General features: G+C 36.7%; 1 protein-coding gene and 1 long non-coding RNA gene across 4 annotated transcripts in view; one reads left to right on the forward strand and one right to left on the reverse strand.

The window, feature by feature from the left end:
• Positions 1-17374, forward strand: part of PCCA (propionyl-CoA carboxylase subunit alpha) — a 462758-nt gene that overhangs the window by 354057 nt on the left and 91327 nt on the right. For all 3 annotated transcript variants that reach the window (XM_038569960.1, XM_038569959.1, XM_038569963.1), the window contains one exon: positions 9432-9530. In XM_038569960.1, the coding sequence (XP_038425888.1) occupies positions 9432-9530 (99 nt within the window). The remainder of the gene's footprint in view (positions 1-9431; positions 9531-17374) is intronic.
• Positions 1-17374, reverse strand: part of LOC119865226 — a 67955-nt gene that overhangs the window by 27940 nt on the left and 22641 nt on the right. Inside the window, exon 3 of the long non-coding RNA XR_005376530.1 lies at positions 664-712. This is a non-coding gene — a long non-coding RNA (uncharacterized LOC119865226). The remainder of the gene's footprint in view (positions 1-663; positions 713-17374) is intronic.

A 17374-nucleotide genomic window follows, 5' to 3' on the forward strand; every position in this document is an offset into this window, starting at 1 on the left:
TTCTATTCTTTATCCAGCTTAGATACCCTGGCCTATAATTGTAGTATTTTGCTTACATATACCCTCAACTTCCTCAACCCCTTTGTTCTTCCATTATTCTCAAACTTAGATGAACTTAGCCAGTTTCTTTATGGCTACAACACGCAAGGTACCTGAGCATTGCTGGGGAAAACTATACACCAGAAGCAGATTGTGCATGACGTCCTGCTGTGGCTGAGCATTCAACACTGGGTGGTAGTTTTTCTGGTTTTCTGATAAGCTCATCTCTCTTTTCTTCATGACTATTTCATGACGTCTCTATTCACACTTTTTACTTTCCTTCCCCAATTTATACTACTCCTGAGTATCCTGCTTCTCCCCACTACCAGCTGTCTAGACTACTATAGTTTTCGTTTTTGTTTCGTCTCATTCATTCTCCAAGCTGTAGCCTGACCGATCTTTAAAAAAGACCAAGTTGATGATGTTACTCTCAAATTGGAATCCTTCAGTTTTCCCATTTCCCCCCAACTGGCTACCATGCTTACCTTGGTTTTTTGTCCTTGGCACCTTGGTTACAGGAGTAAACTCTTTTTTGCCTCTGGGACTTTTTACATGAAATTCCCTCTGGGATATTTCCTCTGGATATTACCGCCCACCCACTGCTACCAACTAATTTCTACTCACTTTTCAGACCTCGTCATAAATATCACCTCCTCCTGAGAGTTCTTTCTTCCTGTGAGGAGTAAACAGTAATGAGAATTAAGAAAAGAGTATATAATTGCTAAAGAAGATTTGTGAACTTTCAGAATACTGTTTTAGCAGCCAGATTGTAGAAGGTTATGAGAAAAAGTTACACAGTAGGAGAAAAGGTACCGAACACTTGTTCTAGAGCCTATCAGAGAAATAAAGGAAAGAAGCAGTTTGGTGGTTGGAGGGCATAGTGGGTCAACTCCCCATCTGTGAAAATATAGGAGTCCTGTACGTGCACAGAGGCAGAAGAAGCAGCCAGTGTGTGAGATATCAGTAAAGGAAAGATGGTTCAATGATGCCAAAAAATAAGAGGACTGATGTCTTGTGGCTTCAATTTGGGTAAAGAAAAGAGGGGGTCATCTGCCAAGAGTGTGGGTCAGAATTCATGTGATAATTAATGTAGATTTGATGCACTTGAGTCCTAGGTCTATTTAAACTAAATACATGAAATCTGTATATCTGGGTTAGGGTTTCTAAACAAAGATGTTGTGTCTTTGGGTTGTTTTTTAAATATAGTTTTAAAATAATTTAAAGTAGTTTAGTATTTTCATAGTGCTTAGAACATTTCCGTGATACTGTCTGCCTCAAAGGTATGAAATTTTATTTGTACCCCAGAGTATTATGTCATTTGTCATTTTATTATTGGTCTGTTTTTTTTTAATTCCCACACAGAATTTGAATTAATTTGTTAATTTTTATTGTTTGTCAAAGGAAAGGTCTTAAAAATTTCCTATCCCTGAGCAAAACAAAGTTCCTTTCGAATGTTGGAATTTGCCATATCAGAAATAGTAAGTGTATCTTAAATAAAAGGGCTTTGCAACCATAAAACCATAGAGTTTTAGCCTAAATGAGATCTTCAGCATTGCTCATGCAGGTGCCTCCTTTTCAGATTAGGAAGAGTTGATACAGAGGGTTTGTCTAAAATACATTGCAAAATTGGGTGCTGGAAATGAAATCAAGACATCTATGACCAGAGAAATTGAAATGAATATTTGTGTCTTAACCAAAATGAAGTTTTAGAAGAATAGCTGTTATGTGTTGTGTGCCCATTAGTGAAAGGTATAAAGTAAATATTGACTTCATGATACCATGAGAGAGGAAAATAGATCCTTTTACTTCTCCTCACCTTTATAGTTTTTAATATATAACATATACAGAACAAAGTTTAAATAGTATGAATAGATTTACAGTAAAAAGCAAGCCTCCCTTCCATCCCTGTCCCTCAACCCCTCCTCTCCTCTTATATATTTTCCTAGAGATATTCTGTACATTTACAAAATGCACTTAGAGGTTTTTTTTTCCTTAACAAATGATTAATGCTATCAATTTCTTGGGTGTGGTTTCATACCAATTTGTAGAGAGATGCCTCCTTTTTAAAGAAAGGGTGTTAAGTTCTTCTATATGCTACAAGATGTGTTTATATGATATACTTTAAGGACATCTTGGCTGGGTATAAAATTGGGGGGCAACATTTTTCTTTTTAGTACTTGGACCACATTCCTCTGTGGTCTTATGTATCAGTTTTGTCCTTGAGAAATAAGGCTGACCTGAGGTTTTTGCTTGCTTGTGCCTGATTTCTTAATTTTGCCTAAATCTCCACATAACTCTCTGTATTCTTAAAAGTTCTGTAAACAACATCATTCTACAAATTCAAGGTTTTATTCATTTTGAAAAGTTTTACTCTGTCATGTCTTTGAATTTGTATTTATTCTTTCTTCTTTATAAACCTTTTTGAAAACGTCTTTTGTATATTCTTTGAATCCCATTTTTCCCTCCTCCATGTTTGTTGTCTTCTCTATAAATTTTTATATTGCTAGTCTTTTCTGTTTTATTTTATATGATTTCTCTATGTCTTTGTCTGTCTTTGTAGTCTCATTGATTCTATTTTTGGTTGCTTCTTAAGGTGGCTTTTATCTTTATAATGTTATTTTTCTCTTCATTTTTTTTCTGAGTTCTACCAGCTTGATTTTCATTTCCTTCTGTTGTTGTATGATCTCTTCTTTGAACCTTTGTTTTTCTTCTTTGAGCTCATTTTTTAAAAGAGGAGTCATGTTTCCTATGGTTATCTTTGAGACTTTGCAGAATTATTTATCTGAACTCTTCCTGTGTTTCCTTGAGTAGTTCTTCTTGTGTTATAATACTCTGAATTTACCTTTTTTCTTGATAAAAATGTCTTGCAAATTGTATCCGAAGATCCAGTATTGCTTATTTTCTGATCATTATGTGCAGTCGGGTAGTTGGTTGGGTGTAAGCATGGGCAGCCTACAACTTTGTTAGGCCTATTACTCTAAAACCCTCTCATCAAATCTGTGATTTCCATTGTCCTAGATTTCACTTCCCATTAGTTTTTGGCATGGAAAAGATAGGGTGGTACTTTATGTCAGGTTCTCAGTGTTGTAATAGTGAAACGCCACTTCTACTCCACATCTGCTGTTTCAGTCCCCCTTGGCTAAAGAATTAGGTGTAAACAATGTGTATATGGCATAGTAACAGGAATCTATCTATAGTATTATAATGTTCAAATTCCCTGCTCTCCTCATGCCCTATACTTACATCTAGATTTTGCTCATCTAATGAAAGCATCAATAGAATCATTGCATCTGCTATTGTGAATTATACTTCTTGGTGAAATCTGTTTACAGCTTGAGGACTGAGAAGGCATCTGATCGTTTTCAGCGTGTTTTCTTCCCTCATTTAAATTTGCAGATAGGCTTCGTAGTTTATGATTTGGAGCTATGATAACTTCCTTGCTTCAGTTATAAAGTGAAGTTGCAAAATTATGCTCCTTACTTCTTGGGTTTACAAGGAAATGTTTCTGCATGTCTGTCACATCCGCTTCCTCACAAGCCCTCTCCCTTCTACCTTTAGTAAAGGGAGAGGGGGAGGAAACACTTCAGTGTAAGCAGTGTCATTCCAATACCATGGTGCTTTAGGTTTCTTTCCCTTACTCCGGCCATCACTGCTGGATGGAATTTGGGTGCAGGCAAAAAGGGTCTTTAGGCACGTGGTTGGACTCACCTCATAACTATAGAGGTGGGAAAGAGAGTGCAGACCCACGGTGTCTTTATAAGGCTTTGCTGCAAGGACCTGGACCTGTGACTGACTGTCAGGTGATGATTTATCCTCTTTGTCACTGAAGAAGCCTATGCTACCCATAGTTCTGGTTACTACTTGCCTGTAGCCATGGAGTTCTCTGTACTATGTTGTCTTTATCCTGGCCCAGACTTTGTTATCTCACTAAAACAGGTAGAAACTTCTGGATTCCTATCATGGTGTGCTTGCGTCATCTATCCAGCTTCTTCCACTGTCAGTGCTGTGCTTTTGGTTACACACCACATTAGGAATGTCATGACATCAAGTACTGGGCTTTAGTAGAAGCCTACTGCCTCTCCAGACTATGGACCAGAAGTAGACCTCCAGCGCAGATATTTTTAGGATACCTGATACTTGTCAGAATGTTTTCACACATTTCTTTCCATTTCTACTTCCTACCCAAAGGAGATGGGGAGGTCTCTGATCTTTGATTTCTGATACTCTCATCTGCCCTCTGTGTCTTTCCTTCATGTAATTCATAGAACTTGAAAAGGACTTTTCCCCCTGGGTTTCTGTCTAGAAGAAACTTTCCTTCTGTCTTTCTTCCCAAATTAACATTCATGTTCACTCATCCAGTAGCAGAGGATGCAGGTAGATAAATTATTAGTAAGGGAAGATAAAGGTGGTTCAAACATAACTATTTTCAGTTTTTGAAGAAGTAGACTTCCCTCCCTCTGTTTTTGTTTTTAAAATCATTTTATTTTATTAGAGATTTTTTTATTATTATTAAAGATTTTTTATTTATTTGAGAGCGAGTGAGCAGGGAGGGAGGGGAAGAGAGAGAGAGAGAGAATTTCAGGCAGACTCCTCACTAGGTGCAGAGCCTGACATGGGGCTTTATCTCAAGACTCTGAGATCACAAGCTGAGCTGAAATCAAGTCAAACGCTTAACCGACTCAGCCACCCAGGCAACTCTGTTTTTGTTTTTAAAAGTCAGATTTCTTGGGACCCCTGGGTGGCTCAGAGGTTAAGCGTCTGCCTTCAGCCCAGGGCATAATGCTGGAGTCCTGGGACTGAGTCCCACATCGGGCTCCCTGCATGGAGCCTGCTTTTCTCTCTGCCTGTGTCTCTGCCTCTTTCTCTCTGTGCCTCTCATGAATAAATAAATAAAATCTTTAAAAAAAAGTCAGATTTGTTGAGATATAATTAATAAAAAAGTTTACTCTTTAATTGTATGGTTTGATTGAGTTTTGACAAATCTGTACAGTCATATAATCACCACCAAAATCAAGATTTAGAACATTTCACCGCATAGAGTTCACTTATGCCCTTTGTTTATCAAGCTTATCCTCATACACCCGTAGCCCCTAGCAACAGCTGACCTGGTTTCTGCTTTTTCTCAAATGTTCTATAGATGGAATCATACTTATGTTCCATATACTCTTTTGCGCCAGCCTTCTTTCACTTAGCAGAATACTTTTGAGATGCTTATTGCTCTTTTTCTGTTGTGTGGATATACTGTTTTTGTCCATTATATTTGGTTCATTGGACTTTTGGGGTCTTTCCAGTATGAGGTAGATGTAAACTTTCTGTGTATATATTCTGCTATCATAAACAAGCTTCTGTGAACGTTCATGCACACTCTATGTGTACATATGTCTCCACTCCTCAGGGGTTTTCTAAAGCAGATCTATTCTGCATTCCTGTCTGCAGTGTATGAAAGTTTCAGTTACTTCACATGTTTGTCAGCTCTTAGTATTATCACTCCTTTGCATTTTAGCCATTCTTGTGGATGGACAGTGCTATTTCATTATAATTTTGTTTTTCCCTAATGACCACTCAGTGATGTGCTTATCGTCCATTTCTCTTTTTTTTTTTTTTTTTTAAAGATTTTATTTACTTATTCATGAGAGACACACACAGAGAGGCAGAGACACAGAGGGAGAAGCAGGCTCCATGCAGGGAACCCGACATGGGACTCGATCCCAGGTCTCTAGGATTGCGCCCTGGGCCAAAGGCGGCACTAAACCACTGAGCCCCCCGGGCTGCCCCATTTCTCTTCTTCGATGAAGTGTCTGGTCAAATCTTTTGCCCATTTTTAAAGAAATTCAGTCAGTTTTCTTATTGTCTTATGAAAGAGAATTCTTTTTTAAAAAATTATTTATTCATGAGAGACACAGAGAGAAAGAGAGAGAGAGAGAGAGGCAGAGACACAGGCAAAGGGAGAAGCAGGCTCCATGCAGGGAGCCTGATGTGGGACTCAATTCCAGGACCCCAGGATCAAGCCCTGGGCTGAAGGCAGATGCTTAACTGCTGGGCCACCCAGGCATCCACCTGAGATTTTGGACTCTGATCCTTTATGTGTTTTGCAAATATTCTCCCCCAACCTGGGGCTCAACTGCCCTTTCCTTAACAGTGTCTTTCAAATAAATTTATAATTTTGATGAAGTCTAATTCATCTGTTTTTACTTGTAAGATTTATATTTCTTAAAAAAAAAAAAAAGATTTATATTTCTTATGTCCTAAGACATCTTTGCCTGGATCAAGATCATTAAGGTTTTCTCTTAGGAGTTTTTTATTTTTACACTTTATATTTAGTTTTCATGGTTTTGAATTGATTTTTTTTTTTTAAATTGTGGGATAGAAGTCAGGTTTATTTGTTTGAATATGGATGTTTAATTGTTTCAGTGCTATTTGTTCATAAACTGTTTTTGCCATTTAATGTCTTAGCACTTTAAAAAAAATCCATTAACCCTTTATATATAGGTCTCTGAACTCTCATTTTCTTCTATTAATGACTATGTCTATTCTTACACCAGTGTCTTGATTAGTGTAGCTTAATGAGAAGTCTCTTTTAAAAAAATATTTTATTTAAATTCAATTTACCAACATATAATATAACACCCAGTGCTCATCTCGTCAAGTGATTGAGAAGTCTTAAAGTCAGGGGACGTAAGTTCTCCAAATTTGTTAATTTTTCAAAATTATCTTTATTCTATATCCTTGCTTTTCCATGTATTTTAGAATCCGCTACCAAAACAAAACAAAACAAAACAAAACAAACCTGTTGGGATATTACAATGAATATATAAATTGGTTTGGGAGAGAACTTATATCTTAATAATACTAAAACTTCTATTTCATGAACATGGTGTATGTGTATGTTTGTGTGTGTATCCATTTTTTTAGGTCTTTAATTTCTCACAAAATATTGCTTCTGATTTTTGAAAAAAGCAAAATCCCTCCTTTCTATTTTCATTTGTTACTTATTTTTTAACAGCCTTATTGAGATATAATTCACATACCATACAATTTGTATGAATTGTACAACTCAGTAGCTTGTGGTATATATTCCCAGAGCTGTGCAGCCATCACCACATTTTAGAACATTTTCGTTGTGTCAAATAAGAAAGCCCATATCCCATAATAGTCACCCCTCGATCCTTCCATCTATCCCCACACTCCCAACCCAAGGCAACCACTAATCTATTTTATGTCTGTATGGATTTTTCTCTTCTGAACATTTCATTCTAAATGGAACTATGTAATATGTGATCCTCTATAACTGGCTTTTCAGTTAGTATGTTTTCAGGCTTCGTCCACATAGTAGCATCTATCGGCATTTCATTCTTTTTTACTATCAAATGATATTCTATTATATGAGTGTGATACATTTTGTTTGAACATTCTTAAAAATAGTTTTCTTTAGTCAGTGGTAAATTGATTCTTCCTCTACAGAAGTTGACTAGATTGGATTCTTTTCTCAATTCCCCCTCATAAGTCCTAAAAATGACAATTACAATTTCATTCTGTCACCTCTGTTGATTTAAAATGAATATCAAATACAAATTTTTAAATGCTTGCCATTAAAAATTTTTCCTTATAGCTTCTAACTTTCCTTTTTGACAAATAAAACTTTTATAACTGAACATTGGCCTTTTAAAATCTTTTTAAATTTAGAAGCCATGTCAAAACAAATATTTTTTTCAGTTTTAAAAGGTATCTTTAGCATTTAATATTTGTAAAAACTCTATTAGGAGCTTCTTTTGGAAATCTTTCATAACATAAGGATATATTTAATTCGGGGAGAGGTGCTAAATAGATAATTTTAAAATGTATTATTGCTGCTTCACAGATCTTTCTCATCTAGTGTTTTAATAGTAAATAATTTATGAGGTAGTATGATTATCTGACCTTATTTTTAAAACTCATTCAAGGATAGTGGAACCATTAGGGATGGGAGAAAGGAGAAAATACTTAGTACCTACCATGACAGGAATGTTGGTAGAGGGTTTTATATGTTAACTTCTTTAATCTTACAGTACCCTTTTGGATAGATATTTTTACTCTATTTTAGTTTGGCAGCTAAGGTTCAGAGATGTCAAATGCTCCAGCTTAGTTAAGTAGCTCTAACTTAGTAAAACAGCAATGTCACGTGAGACCCAAGCCAATGTTCCTTCTTCCCACTATCTAAAGTCCGTATAGATGTATAAGGACACACTAAACACACTAAACAGTAACGTCTCCACATCTTTTATTTTACTAAGTATTGTTTAAGAGAATTAAGAGAGAGGGAAGGAATCGTTAGGGATCATGTGTCTTGACTTTGCTACAGGGTTATTCTGAACCCTGAACAAACTTAAATATCCCTTTGTTAGGTTGTTTACTGTAGAGTTAAAATATTAGTTATTGTCTTCTTAGCACTCATATACACGAGTTGGGTAATCCGTGAGTGAAAAGGAAGCAATAACTAACAATACTTATTTTATTTTTTTAAGGTTTCATTTATTTATTCATGAGAGACACAGAGGGAGAGAGGCAGAGGCACAACACAGGCAGAGGAAGAAGCAGGCTCCACGCAGGGAGCCCGATGTGGGACTCGATCCCAGGTCTCCAGGATTAGGCCCTGGGCTGAAAGCAACGCTAAACCGCTGAGCCAATATACTTGCCAATACTTGGGTGAAGTATTTCACCCAATACTTATTATTTTAATTTAACATTGCTTTTTTTTTTCTTTCAGTTACTTTTATATTATTTATTTGGAAATTAGAATTTTTCTCTTGAAAGTATCTATTTTAAAAGATTATGAAGGTTTTCTTACATCTTCATAAATGATGACTTGATGAAATTAGTCATTTATGATCGACAAAAATATGACAGAACTTTTGCAAAGTTCAAATGGACTTTTAATATTCAACACTAAAGAATTTTGCCTAATTAAAGCTTCTGTTTAATTAAGATAACAATGCATAGTCCTTCATTAAAATTAACACAGAAAAAGTTCTTTCTTGGTCCTTGGAGAGGATATTATATGCAAGCCCTGATGTTGGGTTGCAAAATGTCACTGGAATTTATATGCATTACTTGTCTAATTGCAGTAAATGTAGCATGTCCAGATAGGTTTAGAGTTAGAAGGCTGTTTGTTACTTACTGGAAATCACTTGAAACCTCAGTACCCAGAGGCAGCTGTGCCCAGGTCCTTCACCTCTCCCCAGAGATGGCTGAGAAGACTCTTGTTGGACCCTGTCTTTCATGGAGGGAGCAGTAAACATGACAGGTTGTTTGGGAGCCATCTGTTTAAAATGGCTGCTGCTTTGTATGCAGCAATGAACTTGAGATCAGTTTTCTGTCTTTCTTCATGGTAACCATCTTACTTGGTGTCACAACAGGTGGAAGTTGATGGGTCGAAACTAAATGTGACCAGCACGTGGAACCTGGCTTCCCCCTTATTGTCTGTCAGCGTCGATGGCATTCAGAGGACGATACAGGTAAGTACTCCTATAATTTACTTTGAGGAGTCCGGCAAGTCTAGAATCCTGACTAGCACCTGGGTGGTTAATACTGACAGATACAGTTGCAAGAAGCCACATTTATTCATCTCCTACATTTTATGGTTGAAAACATTTTTCCTACTTTGGAGGATCTTGAAGCAAGTCTTATTCCGAGGAATCAATATTTCTTTTTTTCAGGCCATCCAGGAAAGTTAGTATATGTTACCATACTTTGTCCTACATAAAGTATCTTGTGTGCTTTGCTAAAAATTTTTGTTGCCATTTTGGGTTTGTAGTTATAAAATATGACTTCATTACCTTTCTTTTCTGTGTAATTGAGATTGTGTAGCATTAGATCAGCAGAAAGGCGAGCTGTGTTCAGCTTGACTTGCTAGAACACATTGATGCCTTTTAAAAATAGAATGGTCTTAATTTTTTAACCTATATTTTCCCTCCAAAGTATGATTTCTTGCATTGAGAAAATGACTTGAAATCCAGAATTGATTGAATGTTCTTTGTCATCAGTAACCTCCATTTTAAAGTAGACAGCTATTGAAAGAGATTCTGCCCAAATTCCTTCAGCTCACCTTAGTTAAGGTTTAGGGCTCCAGGGAAAACAAAACAAAGAACACCATGTAACATGTGATGGTCACATGCAAATAAAAAATCATAACCTTCTCCCCATAGTACTAAATACTTATTCTTTTAGGGTTTTTTTTAACACGAAAATATTTTTATGTTTCCTTAACTTGATTTTGCACAGGAAACTGAATTTTATACAGGAAAATGATTTTTAAAGCATAGAGAAATCAAGAGAATCACAGATAAAAACTCTCTATAGCAGATTCACATATACCTCTATTAGAGATAGAAGCCTCCACTAAATATTTGATAACTAAATTGATTTCTAAGCTAGGCCATTGGGTATATTTTCTTTATGGTTCTAAGAAATCTTAACTCTTAGGAATGAGCTTTATATTTTGACTTTGATTTTGTAGCTTGCTACAGTTATTTTATTCTCTCATATTTTCTTATAAATTCTAACTATGAGGTGAAACACTTTAAGATCCTTGGAAAAAATATCAGTGCATAATTTCACATTACTTAAGATCCATTTATTGTGTCTTCAAAAAACATGGGTTTATAATACTTGTGTTCCATTAAATGTACTCTGCACTGAATGTACTGTGGCCAGTGACACTTGTTCTGGTTGGGGACATAGAGTAACCTCCCAGGAGCGGGTATAGAGAGGGGAAGGAACTGCTCCCCAAAGCGGCATATCAGGATATTTTCAGTTTCCTTCTCAATGACTGCAGGTAGGTAACTTGATGGCCCTTTCATATGTAGAGTTCCTAGCTATGTTAATGCTGGATATGTATTTAGAATAATTCCCAGAAATATTTTTTTTATCATAAGGATACAGTTCAGTAAATTCCTTTTTATTCTTTTTTTTTTTAATCTTTTTTTTTTTTTTAATTTTTATTTATTTATGATAGTCACAGAGAGAGAGAGAGAGAGGGGCAGAGACACAGGCAGAGGGAGAAGCAGGCTCCATGCACCGGGAGCCTGATGTGGGATTCGATCCCGGGTCTCCAGGATCGCGCCCTGGGCCAAAGGCAGGCGCCAAACTGCTGCACCACCCAGGGATCCCTCCTTTTTATTCTTGTTAAGTTCTTTGCTTTAAAAAAAAAAGTCATTAATCTGAAATCAATGACCCCTTAAGGCAAACCCCCTGACTCTTTAGAGGAGGTCATTGCTTCCAGTTAAATACTATCTCATTGGAAGGAAATAAACTCAGAGAGGTATAATTGGTATACTGGATAAAAACCAAACAAACTTAATTACTCTAAAAAAAGGTGAGGAAAGTTTTTCTTTACCTGAATAGGTGAACTTTATACACTTGTTATGGTCATTAGCATTCAGTGGTGACATTTTTTATCTCCAAAATGTAATGTGGTCCCCATGAAATTAATAACATAATAAGAATAAATAATACATAATATTTACTCTGTATCAGGTATAGTTCTGAGCACAGTGCATATATATATTGATTTCATCTTCATGGCAACTGTATGAAGTAGGTGTTATAATGTATGCTTTCATAAATGAAGCACCTGAGGCTCAGAGAAAGTAAGTGACTTGCTCAAGGTCACATGGCTGATAGCAGGTATAACCAGGATTTACATCCAAGCAGGCTCGCTATGGGACCTATGCTGTTAGGTATCACACTCTGCTGAAGCAGTCTAGGCAACTGTTCTGAGATTACAAATCTAGGAGGAAACTGAGCAGAAATTTGAATGCTGGCACCATAACCCCAGAGTGTGTGCTACATAGTACTATCTTATTTTCTCCTTCAGAGTTCTTCAAATAATATTTTACCTTTCATGCTTTAAGCCAATGATACTCAAACTCTGACATGCTTCAGAATTACCCAGATGGCTGGACCTACCCCTGGAGTTTACCCCAGTGTAGTAGGTCTGGGCTAGGTGTACATTTCTTTTTTCTTTTTTTTTTTTAATTTTTTTTTTAAAGAGATCTTATTTATTTATTCATGATAGACAGACAGAGAGAGAGAGAGAGAGAGAGAGGCAGAGACGCAGGCAGAGGGAGAAGCAGGCTCCATACCAGGAGCCCGACGTGGGACTCAATCCCAGGACTCCAGGATCATGCCCTAGGTGTGCATTTCTAATAAGTTCTCCAGTCATGCCAATGCTGCTAGTCCAGGGGGAACAGTTTGAGAATCATTGCTTCAGAGAATAAGCTGAGTGTGATGAGCAAAAGTGAAGCAAGTAGGAACCAAGTCATTTGAAACCTTGCTAATTAATTACATACTGTGGCCTCTGCCTTATCCGTGCGTGGCCAGTGGGACCCGTGGATGAGTGTTCAAAAAGGAAATGGTGTGGAGAGCATTGGAATTTAGGAAGAGTTTGGTTCTAGTTGCATTGTAGAGAGAGGATGCAAGGAAAATGAGACTAGATGCAGAGAGAGAAGTTAGGATGAGCTTCAAAAACAGAGGAGGGAAATCATCTTGTCTCAGTCTTTTCAGTCAGAACAAGAGCATTGTGTGGTTAAGGGATTTGAAAAGACAGGAGAACGAATACTAGCTTCACAGTGTTCTTTGTGGCTTTCTCTTCCACCTGCCTTAAGCATAGGCAGATCTTCAGGGTTGGTGCCCAGCTGCCTTTTCTCTGTGTTGACTTCCTGGGCTGAGTTGCCCAAGACTTTCAGTTCAATACTTCTAAATAGCTGTGGAAATGCTACTGTGTGTTTCAAAGAAGAACTCTGGGGTGGATATGACCACAGTGTTTTTAAAGTGATTTTATAGTAATAATGACTGGGTTTTTTCCCCTGGATTTTTGTGCCTACATTTAAACTTTTTATTATTAAGTATTCTATATACACAAATATGTATTAATCTGTATATAAACTAAAGAAGAATACAGCAAAAACCCAATTACTTACCATCTAGATTAAAAAATACTCCTGACTTTCTCTGTGCTCTTGCTTAATTAAATTGTTCCTCCTGCTCCCCTTGGTGGGTAACTACCATCCCAATTTTTAATTTCTTTTTTTTTTTTAATTTCATTTTTAAATGCATCCCTTACTTCCTCTTCTTTAGGAATATTATATATACAGTGCAACTATAAACAATATGTTGTTTAGTTTTTGATGTCTTTGAGCTTTGTGTCATTGGCACCATACTCTCTCTTTGCTTCTCTGAGTTGCCTTTTCCTCTAGTATTATGTTTGTGAGATTGGTCATGGGGATGCATGTAGCTTTATTTATTTCCATGCTATATGTTATTAAGTCATGTAAATATACCATGATTTATTCTTTCTCCCCTAAGTAGATATTTGTGTTACTTATTTTGTTTTCAGAACATTTCTCTGTATGTTTCTTCTTGAAATAAGAGTTTTTCCAAGGAATATGCCAGTAGAACAGCTTGGTTATAGGGACTATGTATTCTTAATCTTACACAGTAATGCCAAATGGTTTTTCCGATGTGGCTGTACCAATGTATATGTCTATCAGTGCTGCTGGTATCAACAATATGAATAATAAGAAAACCTTATTGTATACTTACATACAACATATTACATACAAAACATATTGTATACTATGTCAGGCACTGACTATTCTATATGCTTCATTTGTATTAAAGTATTTAATCCCCACACCAATCCAATGTACTGATGTTATCCTGCATTTTGCAGTTGGGGAACTGAGGCCTTCTAGATACTAAATTGCTTGCCCAAGTCATTCTGCTAATAAATGGAAGAGCCAGGATTTGAACCCAGGAATCTGTGCCTTTAACAATTTTGCTTCACATCCTAGATAACTCTTGGTATCCAGACTATGTAAGTTTTTCCTGACTGGTGGGTTTAAATGGTATCTCTTTGTGGTTTTATTTATTTATTTATTTATTTTTTAAAGATTTTATTTATTTATTCGTGATAGTTACACAGAGAGAGACAGAGAGGCAGATACACAGGCAGAGGGAGAAGCAGGCTCCATGCAGGGAGCCCGACGTGGGATTCGATCCCAGGCCTCCAGGATCGTGCCCCGAGCCAAAGGCAGGCGCCAAACCGCTGCGCCACCCAGGGATCCCTCTCTTTGTGGTTTTAATATATATTGGTTAGTAATGACAATGAGCATTTGAAAAATATATTTATTGAAAAAAAATTTAAAAATATATTTATTGATACTGCTTTTTCTCTTTTGCAAACTGCCTCTTCATGGCTTTTGCCCATTTTTTTTTTATTGGAGTGTTTATCTTTTTCTTATTGATTCATAAAACTTCATATTTTGTGAAATTTTGATCCTCTGTTAGTGGCTCATATAGTAATTCTATGTTTAATTTTTAAGGAACCACTCTACTGTTACCACAGTAGCTGTACCATTTTAAATTCCCACCAGCAATGCACAAGGATTCTAATTTCTGCACATTTTCCTTATTTTCTAGTGATTTTTTTCTTTTATAACAGTATTCCTAATGGGTTGAAGTGGTACCTCATTATAGAACAAAATTCATTTAGATATTAAGAAAACATTCTGAGTACTTCCTAATAGTTGGCCTTCCTTTATCTTTTTACCATGTAACCACTTTACTGCACAAATGGAACTTTTTTAGTGCAAGTAGAAGGAACCTTTAAAAAAAAAAAAGATTTAAAAAAAATTTATTTGGGAGAGAGAGAGAGCATGTGAGTGGGGGAAGGGGCAGCAGAGGGGGAGGGAGAGAGAGAGAGAGAGAGATAGAATCTCAAGCACTTCCACCTCAGACTGAGAAATTTCTGTGGGGAGATGGGAGTGTTGTTGCTTTCTTCTCCCTTGCTTTATATACTCTCCCACTTCGTACTTGCATTCCGAGTTCTCTCCAAAGTTGAAGTTTGGGGTAAAGAGAGGAGGAACATGGTAAGAACTAGGGTGACCCAGGCTAATGTAACCGGTCATTCATTATTTTGGGGGCATGGCAAGCATCCAAAGTTGGCTGTTGTCTTTAAGGACACTTCTGTGGATTTGGGAGAATTTCTCACCTGCAGAACTCTTAAAGTCTGCTCGTTTTTTTTCAATTGCCTTTACCCTCCCGTTTCACATCGCTCCAGGTTTTCCTATTGAACAAGATCTCTCATAATGACCTAGCTTGAGTTTCTTCTGCATGATCTATATCTGGGCCACAAGAAATAATTATAAATGCATGCCTCATCAAACTCTTTTCTTCCTGCTTTGTCACCAAAACAATTGCTGATCTTACCTAGGTGTCCTTCAAAACCAGGAGATACATGGAAAACCAAGTGATTCTTATAAAATCCCTTTCACTTAGCTTAAAGTATTCAACCTTGAACCCAAAGTATTGGGTTCTTAGCTTAAGAACTCACCTCCACTGATTAATTTTTCATATTCTCTTAAGGTGGGAGATTCTCTTAAGGTGGGGCAATTGTTAGTTTTGCAGTTCCTAGCATGTTCTACTAGGTAGCTAGTCTAGCATCCTAAGGTTATGTGAGTACTTAACACCTATTTAGGTTTTTTGTTTTTTTTTTTTTAAGATTTTATTTATTTATTCATGAGAGACACAGAGAGAGTCAGAGACATAGGCAGAAGGAGAAGCAGACTCCATGCCGGAAGCCTGAGGTGGGACTCGATCCCAGGACTCCAGGATCACGCCCTGAGCCAAAGGCAGAGGCTCAACCGCTGAGCCACCCAGGCGTCCCAACACCTATTTAGTTTTATAACTGAATCCCTGTGACTACATGAAAAGTAGCAATTAACATCTTTATCTGATTAGATGATAAAATAATTGGGGAAGAAGCATACCCTTTCTTTAGGAATTAGCTCCTTATGCATCCAATGAAATTCAGTCATATCACATTATCTATTTTCCTGGTTTTCATTGGTAAACCTCATAAGCTTAATATTATCCATGAATTTCTTTAAAAATAAATGGTAATTTGGCATGTACCGTCACTTGGATAATGAATTTCATAGATTACTAACTTTTTAATTGATCAAAAATTTCAGTTTTGATTTGACCTTTAATTATTATTGTTGTGCTGAATTCCTGGCAAATGTAAAGTCTCAGTAACTGGACAAATGGATGAGGAGATGAATGCATGGATAGACCTCTTGCATTTTGTAATTTCAGAAATTAAATCTGTCTTGGGGCACCTGGGTAGTTCAATCTGTTGAGCATTCGTTCAGACTCTTGGTTCCAGCTCAGGTTGTGACTCAAGGTTGTGGGATTGGGCCCTGTCGGGCTCCACTTAGTGTGGAATCTGCTTCTGTTCCTGTCCCTGCTCATGTGCTCACTCTTGTGCTCTTGCTCTTCTGCACATGTGCACTCTCTCAAATAAATAAATATATAACTAAATAACTACCTAAATAAATAAATAAAATCTTCAAAACAAAAAACAAAACAAAGAAATCTGTCTTATCTACACTTTTAAGATTTAGATTTTATTTCTTCTAAGAAGTCATCAAATTAAGCTATGTTCATATGGCAGCCTTCTTAGTTGTTTTATCAATTTTCTTTAATTTCCAAACATCTGACATTCACAGATTCTTTTTTTTTTTAAGATTTTAAATTTTTTTTTTTTTTTAGATTTTAATTTTTTATTCATAAGAGACACAGATAGAGAGAGGCAGAGACACAGTCAGAGGAAGAAGCAGACTCCGGGATGCAGTACTCGACCCTAGGACCACAGGATCACACCCTGAGCCAAAGGCAGACACTCAACTGCTGAGCCACCCAGGCATCCCCAAATAAATAAAATCTTAAAAAAAAAAAAAAAAAAAAGTAGGTCTAAGTGGTATAATCTGAGAATATACAGTCATTTCTCATTTCTATTGTGGGAAGGTATCGTCTCATTTTCAAATTACCAAATTAAAAAGTGATAAAATGGAGCAGCATTGTCCAATAGAAATCTAATGAACCATATACACACAGTTTTACGTTTCTGAGTAGCCACATTAAGAAGGTAAAAGCAAGGGGCACCTGAATGGCTCAGTTGTTGTGTGTCTGCCTTTGGCTTGGGTTGTGATCCTGGGGTCCTGGGATCCAGTCCCGCATTGAGCTCTCTGCAGGGAGCCTGCTTCTCCCTCTGCCTGTGTCTCTTCCTCTCTGTGTGTCTCTCATGAATAAATAAATAAGGTAAAAACAAGTGAGATTAATTTCACTAATCCATTTCGTTTAACTCCGTATATTCAAAATGTTAGCATTTCAAGACAAAATAATATAAAAAATTATTAATGTGGTATCAGGAACAACACGCCTGACATGCATATAAGAATATACTGATAACAGCTCAAGCAACAGAATGATGAATGTGAAATGTAGTCGTACCAGA

The sequence above is a fragment of the Canis lupus genome, chromosome 22 (genome assembly GCF_011100685.1).
Source record: "Canis lupus familiaris isolate Mischka breed German Shepherd chromosome 22, alternate assembly UU_Cfam_GSD_1.0, whole genome shotgun sequence".
NCBI lineage: Eukaryota > Metazoa > Chordata > Mammalia > Carnivora > Canidae > Canis > Canis lupus.